The sequence below is a fragment of the Nannobrachium achirus genome (genome assembly GCF_963921795.1).
Source record: "Nannobrachium achirus genome assembly, chromosome: 9".
NCBI lineage: Eukaryota > Metazoa > Chordata > Actinopteri > Myctophiformes > Myctophidae > Nannobrachium > Nannobrachium achirus.
The window spans coordinates 43,487,766-43,503,252 of NC_137818.1; the positions used below are offsets into that span (position 1 = coordinate 43,487,766).

The 15,487-nt window shown below is 41.0% G+C and overlaps 1 protein-coding gene and 1 long non-coding RNA gene across 2 annotated transcripts; one reads left to right on the top strand and one right to left on the bottom strand.

Annotated features, from left to right (window-relative positions):
• Window positions 1-606: 606 nt before the first annotated feature.
• LOC308291123 (leucine-rich repeat-containing protein 38-like) lies at window positions 607-9,758 on the bottom strand. The gene is made up of 2 exons (XM_080733059.1): window positions 8,772-9,758; window positions 607-2,612 (listed from the first exon to the last, which is right to left on the bottom strand). Exons 1-2 carry the CDS (start codon window positions 9,412-9,414, stop codon window positions 2,353-2,355), a joined length of 903 nt encoding a protein of 300 aa, XP_080589185.1. The 5' UTR covers window positions 9,415-9,758; the 3' UTR covers window positions 607-2,352.
• On the top strand, window positions 7,680-13,544 carry LOC308291124. The gene is made up of 3 exons (XR_013962311.1): window positions 7,680-8,135; window positions 8,782-8,947; window positions 9,976-13,544. It is a non-coding gene; the product is annotated as an uncharacterized lncRNA (long non-coding RNA).
• Window positions 13,545-15,487: the final 1,943 nt, after the last annotated feature.

Here is a 15,487-nt window from a genome sequence, read left to right on the forward strand (position 1 = left end):
AGAAGATAATACATACGGTACCACTAAATGTATATATTGTACAGTGAAAATGTTAATTTAAGATTACAGTAGTTCTCCATTAAGCTGATGTGATTAAAAGAAACATGTCCTCATCATCACTTAATCTCATGTATTCTTGTGAAGAACTCGGCAAAGTGCTCTCAGTACACTCAGTATACTTATTCACAAGACTATTGTTGCATACAGTATACCAGGGGTAGGCAACCTTAGGCAGGGGATGATGATCACTGGCACACTGGCAGAAGTGTGAGAGATGAGTTTTAAACATGGTCAATTAGATTAAGTCACCTAATTACATCCTTCACACAATTCTATTCATTAAAAATCTGAACTTCTTTGACTGGGGACTGTGGGGAGGGAGTCGGGGAGATTGCTCTGAGTCTAATGGCCGTTATAACAATGTCCTGACAATCAAAATAGGTCAGTACTTTGATGGGATGTCATTAAAATGTATGTTGACATGGCACACTGACTATCTAGAAAACATGGAACTTAATTTCAAGAAGGTTGCTGACCCCTGCACAAACACATTACAGATTAGCTGCATGTCGTAGGCGAAATAACAGTGGACACACAAACTCACCCTTCAAATCAAAATATGTTTATTATAAATCTTTTCTGATTTCCTCTCATACACATTTTGTTCCATAAATGTAAGATGTCCTCTTGTTAAAGTGCTCATTTGTCACTGCACCACAAAAAATCCCATGAGTACACAAAGCCTTCACATTTTCCAGGAAGGCTCACTCTGAGGGAAAGAAATGCATCAGTACAATTATCAGATTAGGACATGCATTTTCCCACCAGCTTAATCCCACCACTATCCACTAATGTTCACTGCGCCTCAAGTGCTAATAGACTATTGCACCCTGATCCTTGCTCTCTCACTGATTCTTATACGAAAACATGTCTAATAAATGCAGTTGTCTGTTACTGGACTATTCTTCACTGAGAACCAAATATACTGTATATGATGACATATTAGTCGATCATCGCTATTATTAATTTGGCAACAAGCAACAGACATGCCAGGAGGTGAACATCTGCTCGGGCAATTTCTTGATGCTATCACTGATGAGATGGCAGGTTTATGTTGAAGCCTGCAGGCCAGAGATGTACTATAAGGATGACTACATTATGCTGGTGAAACCCACCCAGCTATGAGACTTATCTGAAGTGCTGATACTGTTACAAAGCAATATCTAAAAGAAAATCACAGAAGAGACAAGTGAATCTTGACAAGACGACACATACGTACATCCTTGTTAAAGTGCGCACATCGTACAAAAATGAAATCCATTGGTCCAATGAAAAACAGCAGCTGCTGTTTCACACACAATACTGTGTTTAAAGGCCAAGATTGAAGGTGAAAAAGAAATTAGCCCATTTAATAGTACTTTAAATGCCTTCCCTCATATATTGTGTGTATCTGTATCCGTTCTTGATCTTAGTTTGTTTACTTTTGTACTTTGTACAATTGTATTTATTTTGTTTCATACCTTTTTATTTTTCTCATTTGAACATTTAGGGATTCATTTGTACCATGCCAATATGCCATACAATTTTAATCTTGAAGAATTATATTCTTCTTCTACAGCAGTTTAATAGTAGTGCAGTGTCTGACATTTCCCCTTCTTTGGCTGACTTTCCTACATGTATCTGCTATTCAGTGTTATGATGCCCGTCTTGAGTGACAGAGTTATCACATTCTTTCTGTCTGTACTGACTAACCTCACTGACAAAGTAGTCTACTGAACAGTGTAAAGCCTAATAATCTTTCACAAGACAGTGAATACAATTAAATACATATTTTAGAAGACAGTTACTTCTTTTGATTTACACGTTTGTTTGCCCTAAATACATCAGCTCTAAAGCGTGGTAGTGTTGCTTGCAGAAAAGAGCTGATCTATAAGCTTACAACGTGTCGCATTGCGTTGTCTTCCCATCGAGTTTTTATTTTATTTTCACAGTGATGCAATTTCGTATGGTTTTCAAACCACTCTTAGACACCATTCCAATGATAGATCAACCCACTGTTAAGCAGCAGCATACTGCTCTGTTATTGTGCTCTGACTGCAACCCACGTAGAACTTCTAAAACACAGATAGAATCCACTGAGAACTGTAACCCAAGTTCTGTGATTTCACACGATAAGCAATGATTGGCCCTGGCATGTGGGCTGACACCCTGCCTTGCTACTGTTTATGTTGCCATCTCTCTCCAATGCTTTGACACATTATCTTCTGCCCCTCATCCTACATACAGTCTCTGAGGTCGACACCTGGGCAACGACGAGTACCTTTCCAAAACAAATCACTGTCCCCTCTTCTGTCAGTCATTCCCTTCCTCCTCTTCTTCTTCTTCTTCTACCTTTCTGCTCCTGCTGCAGTATGTGAAGCATTGCACGGTGCAGGCCAGGCAGAAGCTGGAAATGATGGCAACCACCAAGACAACGATGCCAGAGAAGATGACGATGAGGTAATCGGTGAGGGAGAGGATGAACTGGCACTCCCGGAAACTGTCCTCAGAGAGCATGCTGAAGGGAACTCGACGGCCATCTTGAGGCAGTGTGCACTCGATGCCCTCCAGACCTGAGGGGTGAGAAACAAAAAACAATAGACTAGTGATGTGCACTGTGCAGGTCGTTTTTTTCTTTTGACCTGACTCGACCAGAAGCCGACCCAACCTGTTCCCAACCCGGAAAATATGTGTTTAATGGCGTTACTTATACTCAAACAGAACCTGTACCTAGCCATTCATTTTATTGTGGCTATAGGGTTGACTATTCGGGGTCATGCCTATGTTTCCTCAGTCCTATGTTCCCTCAATTCCTAACACATTTTTTATCCAAATTAGGCCCCATGTTCCCTCAGACTTACGTTCCCTCAGCCATATGTTCCCTCATCCAAAATTACTAAATTAGACCCTATATGTTCCCTCAACCCCATGTTCCCTCATCACAGATTAGACGGACCCTTATGTTCCCTCAGTAGAGTTCTCAAATTCTGCCCGAACTCGACCATACCCGAACCCGACCCGACATTTAGGGTAGGGTAGGGCGGCTAGGGCCTAAAATGTATGCTAATTAGTCGGGCCGGGTAGGGCCTCGGGCTCAATGAAAAGAGAAAATATATTTTGTAATTATTTTATTACTAAATTCTTTCCAAACCCGACCATACCCGACGTGTAGGGCCTAAAATGTACGCTAACTAGTCGGCCGGGTAGGGCCTCGGGCCGGCCCAGTTAAGGCCCAGTTAGAGCCGGGCCTTAATTTTCAGGCCTGTTGAGAACTCTATCCCTCAGTCCTATTTTCCCTCATCCCAAATTAGACCATATGATCCCTCAGCCCTATGTTCCCTCAGCCAGTCCTATCTATGTTCCTTCAGCATCACTGCCCTTCCATAATGTGCTCCCCAAGGTATCCCCAAAGGCAGCCCTTAATAGTGTATAGTTTATATAAAGTGCTACCGATTAGGTTATCAATCATCAATATAACACTTATAACTGTGTTCCCAAAAATCATTATTTTAGCGAAAACGACAAGATATTGTGTTATGACTTACAACCTCATACAATGTTAAGACACTTTGGAACTAGAAATTGTGTTCAGAAGCACACAGACATCCAGAAAGAATTCAGCTTGTTCACAAAATGTTGCAGTGCCACATTCATATATCCTATTGGCCCAACTGAATTTGGTCAACTTTAAATTATTTAAGTTAATCAGTTGTTGCGTATTTAAGATTTCTTAAAGAGTTGGTGCCATAGTGTTGTACTTTTTCTGTTTTATATGTGTCTATGGAGTTAACATTACTCTAATAGACCACCATGTGTGGTTATAACGTGCACATTTGCCTTCCTTCCCTGTGTATTTTTGGTTAATTCCTGAAAGCTGAAAGCCTCCAAGTAAAAAAAAAGTTTTTGATAATTGAGTACCGAATTCTCTCCATAAGGAGCACATTACCCAAGTCTCTGAGCCATTGCTGAAATGAAGGGCTAGATTCTGATTTCCATTGTTGCAGTATTAGACGTTTAGCCAACAGTGTGCACAAGGAGGTCGCTCGACCTTCAGACAAATTAATAGAAGGATAAATGTAACTGATCCAAACATAGCCAATAGAGGATCAGGGTCAATGGTTTTATTAAGGGCTTTTGATAAATAATCGAAAATGAGGGACCAAAAGTTTTGGGCAGAACCAGAACTGATGGGTGTGCCTGTCTCCAGTTTACATTTATCACACAAGGGGTATTAGGTATGGCGTGTAACCTTGACTTCGAGTAGTCTAGTCTGTGTACTACTTTGAATTGAACCAAAGTGTGTCTGGCATTTAAAGAGCTGAAATTTTGCTCAGAATTTACTCCCAGACATCCTCTGAAATTGCAATGTCCAAATCTCTCTCCCAATCAATCCTAGATTTATCTCTGGATACCGTACAGAAGCCTGAAGGATGTCATAAAAGAAGGAGACTGAGCCCTTAATGCCAGGTGTGTGCAGAAGAATACTGTCTAGCGTGCTATGTCTTGTTAACTGTTGATCATCATGTTTTTTCCTGCCTGCTCACACACGAGCAGGCAGGAATCAGGAACAGATGGGCATGGACCAGATATTTGCATTGAGAAACATCATAGAACATGTATGCAACCTGATTAAAGGAGCTCATTGTAGTACGGAAGTACTAATTAACTGCATGGTCAAATCGACTGATAACGATATATTAACTTTCCATTGTCTAGGGTTTACCTTACACCTGTTATACAGTTACCGTATGCAGATTCTGGGTGCAGACGCAAACTTGAGGGGAAAAAAGGGGGGCTAAAACGATATACTATTTCAGTATCGATATGATGACTGATTAATAATGCATCCCTATATTGTAGTATTTTGCCCCACATGGGATGAAGGGGATTAAGTAAGTAAGTAACTACAATGCAGTGCATGCAACCTAGAATGTAGGAAACATTTGAGGGATTTTATTAGAGCAGTTCACATAATCTATGTCTAATCCTTTGACTGGCACTCTCTCCAGTGAGTTTATTTTTATTTATTTTTATTTATTTTTTTCACTCAATTTCAAACTGAGTGAATGGCCACAAAAACATTTTTTGGTGTGAGTGTGTCAGTCATAAGTACTTTCTGGCCTTAATTCTAGAAAAGAGAAAGTCCCTCTGAAGAGGCATAAATAAATAAAATGGCTTTAGGAGCCACATTACAGTGTATGGACTTGATCTTTAAGATTCTTTCCTTTCCTGCATCTGCCCAACTATTTGTTTTGTTACTTGCCTTTTAAGATTTGCCTGAATAGGGAATATTTAAAGATTAATCCAGATGTTAAAGGGACTAAAAAGTTAGAAAGTTTAAGAATGGGGCTCGCCTGCTGGTCTAGCGGTCCAGGCACATATATGGCTCTAATGCAGTGTGTCGCCGGTTCGAATCCCAATCCCGTCGACCTTTACTGCCACTTTACTCTTCACTCCTCGTCTCTTTCTCCCTGTTTGTGTTTCCTGTCAATCTCCTCTGGTACTATCAATAAGGCAGAAAATCCTTCCCAAAATATTTAAAAAAGTAAAAAGATATTATATAATAAATAATTATAACAAATGAAAGTTAGAATATGACCAATTTCACAGAGCTCAGATCAGACCATATCAAAGACAACAACGTGATAATGATGATGACCTCATACTTCATATTAGATGGAGACATTTTTCTTTCAATTGCCATACAGATGCATATCATACACACGGATGTAGAGGAGATATCAAGATACTAGGTGACAGCTTTGACAGTTTACATCCATCCAGCTATTGTGCAATGCAAGTGATATTAATTTATACTAGACAATTCCTTGCATGAAACTCGTACTTGGCAATAAACTGATTCCTGTAGAGTAAAATTCAGATAATAAGTCTGAAAGTATACAGTAAATGTAATAGGCTGAGTTACATCTAAAAAGCACAAGACAACAAAATAAAAACCACCGTATCCTCCGGCTCTGATTATTATATTGTTCAGTCAAAGCATAGACGGATGAATGATAATTTTCAGCCTTCACTCGTTCCATACTGTAGTGAGGAGGGCGGTTTCAGGCACTTCCATTTTACCCTGCCTGCTTTGGTGCTGCTGTAACTAACAGTCAGTTGATATCAGCATCATCAAGTGTGTGTGTGTGTGTGTGTGTGTGTGTGTGTGTGTGTGTGTGTGTGTGTGTGTGTGTGTGTGTGTGTGTGTGTGTGTGCGTGCGTGCGTGCGTGCGTGCGTGCGTGCGTGCTGGCTTCTGAAGGCCAGATGTCCCCACAAGTATAGTAGAATTTGAGAAATGGGAATGTGAGGACCATTTTCCTGGTCCTCATAAGGAAAGGCAAATGGTTGTTTTATGGTAAAAGGAATACATAGTAAATTTAATATTCTTTGAAGCTTACAACGTGTCTCAGCGTGGGCCTGTAGATTGGCTATTTTCAGCTATAGGGTTAAAAATGACCAGAAATTGAATGGCATTCATAAAATGCCGTCCTCACAAGAATAGTAATACACACACGTGTACATGCACGCGTGTGTGTGTGTGTTTGTGTGTGAGTCACGATTAGACCAGAAGGGGTTTTCCACATGAAAAGGGATTCAGTGACCTCATCGCTTGGTGAAATTCCAGTCACGTGGCCCTCCTTGCTGCTGCACAATGGACAGCCAGACCCATGCCTAGAAAAAAGTGCACGCATGCACTCCACATAAACATTCAAACATTCGAGTTTGTAACGACTCACACGCACGTGGTAGTGCATATCTCTTTATTACTCTTTTAGCATGTCATATGGAAGGAGCCGAGAGCTTGTTTGGCAGCAGAGCAGTCTAGAGACAATCCCACAACAGATTAATAGGATGACACAGTGCAAAAGTAATTTCCATTGATCTCTAACTCTGTGTGCAAACACAGGTTTCCGTCTGTGACGGATAGGATGTCTTCCGGAGTGGGAGGGAGGAATCTGGACAACAAGTAATCCGTGTCAATGGCATGGTGTCAGTGGCATCAAATGTGCCACGGTGCTGAATTACGCACACCTCTTGTTCACCGTTGACCAGACAGTAATCCAAACAGCAGGGGATTGTGTTTACAGAATGTGGGTTAACTCTGTGAATCATTGACACTTCCTTCCTCAAAATGTTGGACTCAAACAACGCCAGCAACCATTGTCTGATTAAAACCAGCATGAAGATAGGTCAACTCCTATCACATTGTCTTTGAAGTAATTATTTTGAAGTGCCATACAATACAGTACAGTATCATGCTCACTTAATTTAACCCACTTAATTCAGTGGGTAGAGCATGGCATTAACACTGCAAGGAATAGGGCTTCATTCTTCCCATTGTCTCTAGTCATAACCATCAGACCATAACACTGCCACAGTTAAGGGCTCTTTGGATTGTTAATTACAGGATAGCACGTCAAGGCACCTAATTATTCACTGCTGCGCTGCACAGCCGTGATCTCCAGAGTTAGGATTTGTGTTCATGTAGGATTATTGTCTTCGCCAGGCCGACAGGCCAGTGGGAGGCAAAGACTATGTTTTCTCCAGTGTCCTTGTGTGTGTGTCCATCGATCTGTCTGTGTAAAGCTAATCACGGACATAGCTGGACCTATCACCGTCAAACTTTGCATGCACACTCCTCATGGTGGCTGCTTTACTTTTTGGTCTATAACTGCTCGTACAATCAACATTTTCCCTGCATTCCTTGGATCATGTCACAACTCCTGGAAAAGACCTGTACTCAGAGGAGGGCCCTTTTCTAGTTAACAGAGTTGGAGATGCTATGTTTTCCCTAAATCTATTAGGTGAGCAAAATAACTCAAGAATGAATGGGCTATTAGTGTATTTTGTTGACATAGGATTCAGTGCATCATGTTGGTTGGTTATGTTTAAAAAGACCAACCAGAACGGCGGTTTCTAAATAGATAATGTATGCTCATAATTATTCAACTGTATGCTCCAGTTAATAATTCAGGAGCAGGCAGAAGACTACAGATGAGTATTCCACGCTTGGCAGAACACAAACATTCACGTGTTTCTCAACGTAATGTCTAAGGATTATCACTCTATTATCACACAGCTGCAGTTACAGGTATCTTTACTCTTTACCCTTAAGTTACATGATCCAAATGTTGATAAGGCCTGAACGGTGATGCATATTATAAGAGTGCAGGTTGTTGGATGTCTCTGTTGTATTATTTGGGTGGGGGGCTCATATGTATACTCAAAGCACAGAGGAGAAAGATGGCATTTGAAATGTATGTTTTTACAGCTTTGATTTTGGTCAATGTTTGTTTTGAAGACTTCTGAGAAATTATATTTCCACTTTAGGGATATATTGATTTGAAACCTACCTGTATGAGACCAATTAGAGCTTGTTGTATGTTTAATTGCAAGATAATAACAAATCTTTGAGTTTGACACCAATGTATTTGACAGGAAAGAATAAGATTTGAATAATATTTCAACAGCCAATGGCTGTTTGCTTTATTTATAGACAAATGGCAACAAAGATGGATATAATTTGTGGCAAATCATATCAGCCAACTACAGCACATGATTTTGAATTAGTATATCTGTTTTTTCCCTTCTTTTCAATTGATCAATGTTGTGTTAATCTTCTTTTCGTGAACTGAACTTGAACTTCAGTTCATGAACTTGAACTTCAGGAAACAGTGTAAATGATGCACTATCACGATGAACTTTAACTAAGCAGCTTATGGCTTACCCTTTGGAAGCTTGTGGCGGTTTTCTGACAACCACACAAAGAGTTTGGCCAGAGGACATTCGCAGATCCAGGGATTGCCCTCCAGGCGCAGTGTCCGAAGAGACGGCAGGCGCTCCAGGACCATGGCGTCCAGTGCCGACAGGCCGTTCCTCTCCAGCTCCAGCTCTCTCAGGGAGGTCAGTCCCATGAAGGCATCCTGGCCTACCATGCTTAGGTATGGGTTGCTGCCCAGGCGCAGTTTGATTAGGCTCCGTGACTCCCCGAAGATCCCAGAGGGGATCTCAGTCAAGTTGTTGCCCCCTAGGTCCAGGTAGACCAGCCGAGAAGAAGTGCTGAAGGTCCCAGGCTCTAGCCGTGAGATGGAGTTATTCCGCAGGTCCAGGTACACTAGATCACTGTAGAGGACCAAGAAGTCAGAGGGAATCCAGGGAATCCAGTTGTTGGACAGCCGGAGTCGACGGACGTTCAGGGGGATCAGGTCTGGGAGGCTGGTGAGACCTTGACCGATGCAGTCCACGGTGTGGTGGTCGGGGCACTGGCAGCTGGAAGGGCAGTTGTAACCCCGTGCGAGCAAGGCAGAGGAGAGCAAGGCAGAGGAGAGCAAGGCAAGGAAAGGCTGAAGCCAGTTAATGCATGGTAACATTGTTGAGGGGGGGGTCAGAGTTGGGTGGGAGATGGGGGGTGAGGGGGTGGGGCAAGGGGGAGAGGGTTTGTCAGGGCAGGGGGGATAGAAGAGGTCAGCTTAGCCACCTCGGTCAGGGAGAAGGGGTGGGAGGATCGAGGACCACAGGAGGGGAGAGGGAAGGAGAGGTTGCTAGCATCCCAGTGATGGCATCTTGCTCTCTCTCAGCAAAGCGCGCGCTACAACGACCTGGCCAGCGAGTGCAGTGAAAGACGGACGCACGACGATGTTTTCCAGGAGATCATGTAACAAGCAGTCTGGATCGAATAGCAGCCGGCTGGCTTTGAGGGAATGAGGGGAGGAGTAACAGAGAGAGAGAGGGAGAGAGAGGGGGGGGGGGGTGCGCGGCGTGTGGTGGTGGGATTAATCCAGAGGTAAATAGAGACAAGCGAACCGGAGGGGGTGGGGTGCTTGGGGTAAGCTGTGATGCGTGTATTTGTGTATAATTATGTTTGCTTGTGTGCATATGTACTGTATAGGCATGCAGCCATGACCCTATATGCCTCATTAACCCCATGTTAGGCAGCTGATGTGCTGAACCAACTCTTTGTTGCCAAGAAGACCATTCAACCTATGAGAATCAGAGCAACAGCCGAGATCGACCAGACCAGCATGCATTATTGGTGTTAATGTGCCTCTGATCCAGAGTGGCATTTTTTCCATACATCTCCTGCCATTGATATGCAGATGGTGCACTATTATGTCTTCTGGTGAAGCCCAACAACCTATACGCTTGTCCAGTTTAGTTAACTCTCTAGCAGAAATTAAAGACTGGATGTAAAAAATGTATCTTCAGTTGAACTCTGACTAAACTGAAACATTCTCATAGTTGACCCAGATCACATTAGTACATTCTCAAAAAAAGTTTGACGTATCAAGGTCAGGTGACTGCTAAATTAGACATAAATGTGCTGCTTGTTTTTTTTTTTGTTTTTTTTTTCGGAAACCAGGAGAATTGCCTGTTTTTTAATAGGATTGATTTGTAAGATTTTACTGATTACTTTTCTTGAAAATCACTTCTTAAAATGTACTTTTATCAAAAGATCTTTACAGAATTTAAAATGTCTACATTTTATTGTTTGATCATTTTGTTTTATTTCTCACTGCATTATATATTTTATACAGGAATGCTGTAGCTGATATTATTTTTATTCCAATTATTTTATTCTAACTTTGTCTTGATAAATGCTAGTATTATTATCATCATCGTTGTCATTATAATATTATTATAATAACTATTATTATTACAATTAAAATAGAACAAAATAATAACATAACATCACACATTGCTATAATGTCCATTTTACATGTTGTGTGAGGGCCACACAGAATCTTACTGCACAGATTTGCCAGGCTATTTTCCTGGATTCACCTCCGTCTCTCTTCCCCTGCTCATCTTATTCCACCACACCACGATCCTTCCCCGCCCTTCTCTGTCTTCGCTGTTTATTGGATGGAGAAGCCGTGTTTCTGTTTTCCTTTTTTTCCCCTTGTTGCTATGACAACAGGCCTTACACATTTACCATGCAGAAGAAGCCATCAAAAATACAGAAATGCCCTGCAAGTGTCGCCCTGGAGGAGAAGCTGATTCAGAACACTGGTGTGGTGCAATTGCACAGCCACATGCTTGCTCATCTCCTTTATAAGTAATATAAGTAACATGGAGAGCTTCATTGACAGACTGACATGTATGCAGAGACATACGGTGTTGTTCATTTTACTACTTTCGAGAAAAGTTGTGTTAGAAGGAGAATAAGAAAATACTTGTCGAGCTGGGCTGGCAGAGCTGCCCGGCCACTTCAGTCCTGGTTGAAATTGACATGCATGGCCCATCACGGTATGACATCATGAATAATTGACTGACTGGAAGTGTTGCTTAATGATTAGGGTGACAGAGAGGGCATAAAGCCAGATTACACCCTTTGGGGACGAAATACAAAACCTTAAATGGCAGCCTTTATGTGAATAAATGATAAATGCTAACTGCCGCATGGCATGCAAGTAATAAAAAAATAATTTGTACAGGCTGTGTGGTAGCATAGAAGGCATGACACAAATTGGTCTGCCACCTTGACCTTCAGGAATGCAACCTTGCCTTTACAGCTATTCTGATCATTACAGTAGCTCTTTAGAAGTAAGATGTAGTGTAAGGACGGCACCAACATCTCTACTTTATTATCACTGCACCAGTGTCCAGAATTGGTTTGATTGGTTTAACCATTTTCAACCTGGGCATGCCGTTAAAGGCGAACATTTAAAAAAGTTATATTGCCATGCAACACCATGTGAGCATGTAGAGTGACAATTGTTTGTGTAACAGTGTCATGAGAAAGCATTAAATATGGCTAAAACTAGTGTTTGAGTAGGCCTATAGAAATTGACCTTTGTCAACAAGGTCAAGAAACTCTAGACGTATGCACACGTGGGTATGGGCAGGTGATTCTGTGAGTGCATGTGTGTTTCCATGAACACCAATGTCCCCAAAACACCAAACACCTGCCAAGCACAGAACTAGGACAAGGCCATCAGTAGAGTGACGCACACTTTGCCACAATGGCCAGATCATTTCTAGCATTGCCGAATGCTTCCTGGCAAGTTTCTGTTTCAGAAAATTAGGCTATGAGCAAAGAGGCTTTCACATTTGGGGACATCTTCAACATTTCAAATTGATGTGCTTCATGTGAGAAACAAAAGTAAAATAATGTATACAAATAGCTCATAAAAATCCCTTTTTAATCCTAATTTACTGTTGTAGTTACTAGTTTCTGCAGTAGTCTAGATATTTCATTAGAAAGAGATCACAGGTTTAATCCCTCAACTACTTTATGTCCTGTTGAAGTGCCCTTGAGCATGACACTTAATCCGCACCTGCTCCCTCACTGTTAATTTGCTCTGGATAAAAGCAAGGCGAAACAGGACCTCTGCTCTATGCAGAATTGCAGATGTCAGCTCCAACTCACCTTCATGTCAATCCCTCCAATAAAGAGTGTTAACTTGTGGGTCAGCTTGACCTCAGACAAAATGTAATCATTGTGTCAGTGAAGGTGAAGTCTGATGGCTGTCGCTTTGGTCCTCGATGTCCTTAGGATAATGAAGTGACTCTGAATGAAGCCTGGCAACGACCAAATGTTACTTGAATCATTTGTGATATTTGACAGCTGAGTACATCCATTAGCAAAATGACATTGAAAGGCATAGAGGGTATGACAATATTGCGCTTTACCGCAAATAAGTAGGCTGGCTAAAAGTGGCTATAAGCCAGTGTTACTAAAAAGGAATAGACCTAATCTATTCATAAATTAATGGCATGAACAAACCTACAGTACAGTGCCATTTAATAAAGCAATTTCCGCATGCAAATTCAACACAATATTTTGATAAGAAAGAACGTAATTTATCCTTCTGATAAAAACTTCAGGAGGCAATCTGACTGCCCAAATATTTTATTTGCCAAACTAGTAGTAGTATCTTACATGATCTAGCCAAGTTAAAATGTTGACTTTTTGGCTTGAGGTAGTTAGCTAGCACATGGTCATGGTCTAAATACAAGAAATGGGGAAAATATTTTGGCTATGCTGTCAAGAGTTTAGTGTCAATCTTGTTCTGTTCTGTTCTGTTCTGTTCTGTCTGTACTGTACCTTAAAGTAGTTTTGGACTCTGTATGGCCCTTTGTGTTTCCTCTCTTTCCTGCTTGTAGTTCTCTCCACCCCCTGTGATTATTATTATTAAGTCACCTCACCTGTGTCCGGGTGTCTGTCCCAGCCTATCCTGTGTTGATTGTCCATTGAATTCACCTGTAATTGGGGGCAGCACTCTTGGGAGGGAGGGAGGGGCTTTGTTGATTTTATTTGGGTTTGAATTTACATTTTGGTTAAGTAAAGCAGCCTTGGTTGTAAACTGTTATGACAATTCACCCCATATGTACATTTAAAATTGTATCTGTATCTGTTTTTTATGTGCGTGCATGCGTGCGTACATTATAAGAATATTTGAAACAAATTCACCTGTATCTAGTTTTTTTACCCACCTGTTCCCATGAGTGAGTGTAGCCTGTTCTACCAGCTTAGGCATGTGAGTAGAAATAAACCTTGTTTTCCACTCCAATTCGTCCGAGTCTTCCTTCAGTTGGGTCCGACTAGAAAATCTGTGACAGATGCAGGATTCACCTTCCTTCCTCCTGTAACATCTCTCAACTTAGCCCAATAATCACATGTTCATTCTACATTGTATTATTTATTGCCCCTATTAGACTGACAGAATGTGTCCTGTGAGTGTACAGTATGTGTGTCGGGGCAACAAAATGGATATTGTTACTGCTGTCCACTGAGCAAAGACAGATAAAGATGCAAGATAGGGCCCAATAGTCCATGTTGTCATCTTAAGTCTTAAGAAATCCACATAAATCTCTTTTACTTTCTTTTTGTTGCTCAGTCCATGATTTATACTCCCTCTTGAGGTCTAAAATGTTGCATCTGTAGCCTCACACACAAATGCACGCACACCACGCACGCACGCACGCACACACACACACACACACACACACACACACACACACACATGCTTTCCTTTAGCAGGAACATTTGTAACCCATAATGATGCATATGAAAGCACTGTCATCAACTTTTAATGATGCATTACTGTTTCATTATTCAATTCATAGCTGTGTTTGAGTAACAGTGTACAATATATATTTAGACAATAACTTAATTAACATGACACCTGTTAATGAGACCCCAGGGTTTTCCATTCCTCCACCATGTGATATCAGTTAATGGTTAGTAGTTTAATTAATAAAGTGTTATCTTATAACCCTTCTCTCTCAATCATTGCTGGTTCAGGAAAAATAGTATTTGTATGTATGTTCTTAGGCGCCCTCTCCTAATGTAGGGTTACTGTTTGTTGGTATGTATTGTTTTGTCTTCATGTGGGGACTACGGATGAAATTTAGCATTCTTGCTAATTCCGGCTTATTTACATTGCATTCATGTAGTGTTCATTAATATGCATTGTCCCGTCTAAATAAACAAATAAAGTAAAGTAAAGTAATGAGACCCCAGGGTTTTCCATTCCTCCACCATGTGATATCAGTTAATGGTTAGTAGTTTAATTAATAAAGTGTTATCTTATAACCCTTCTCTCTCAATCATTGCTGGACCTAAACTTGGGCCCTGCCTTTCCCAAGGACCTTACTGACAGACTGTCCACCAGAGTCATATGCACTCCTTTTGCAGAGCATTGGATGGGGATGGTTCAAAAGAGCAGTTGTTGAGGACCAGTAGAGATTGACTATTTTATATAACACGATTATGCAATGACATGGTCTCTACTTCTCTCACAGTTTACAGTTTACTTATGATTATTTATTTTTTAATCTCCACTACAAGGGGTAAATGGTAAATGGTGCATTCATTCCAAAGCGCTTTACATAGATTGTGCATTACATTCACCAATTCACACACACATTCATACACCGATGGTAGTGGAAACCACGCAAGGCACCAACATCGGGAGCAAAATGGGTTCAACATTAACTCTGGGGGAGCCCAGGATCGAACTGGATCATATACGTTTGGATTGGGAGGAAATAATAGTTAGTGTCAGAAAACATCTGTGACACTATTGAATGTCAATGTTTTTTCATATTTTTTTATTTAAGACAGTTGCTACAAAACTTTTCCTTTTCATTAGTCTTTTTCTTTTCTTTTGTCTTAGTATTTTTTTTCTTTTTTCCTTTTTTCTACAAAATAGACCAATAACAGTATTACAAATAATGAATATCAATACATCATTCACTGGGGGTGCAGTCAAATATACATTTATACAGAAAAGAAAGGTCCTAAATGTCCCAAAGGAGACCACAGTGGTAAGGACACAGGAGTGGTGATCATGTCCCTTTTACAACATGCCACAGTAAGATCCTCAGTGTTAATAGATCTATTTGTAACTCTGAGAGGGTGCAAATGTAAACAAAGGGACCATATCGTCGTTGTTGGGTGGAAACCTTGTATGTCCAAGACCGTTCGTTTTGTATTTA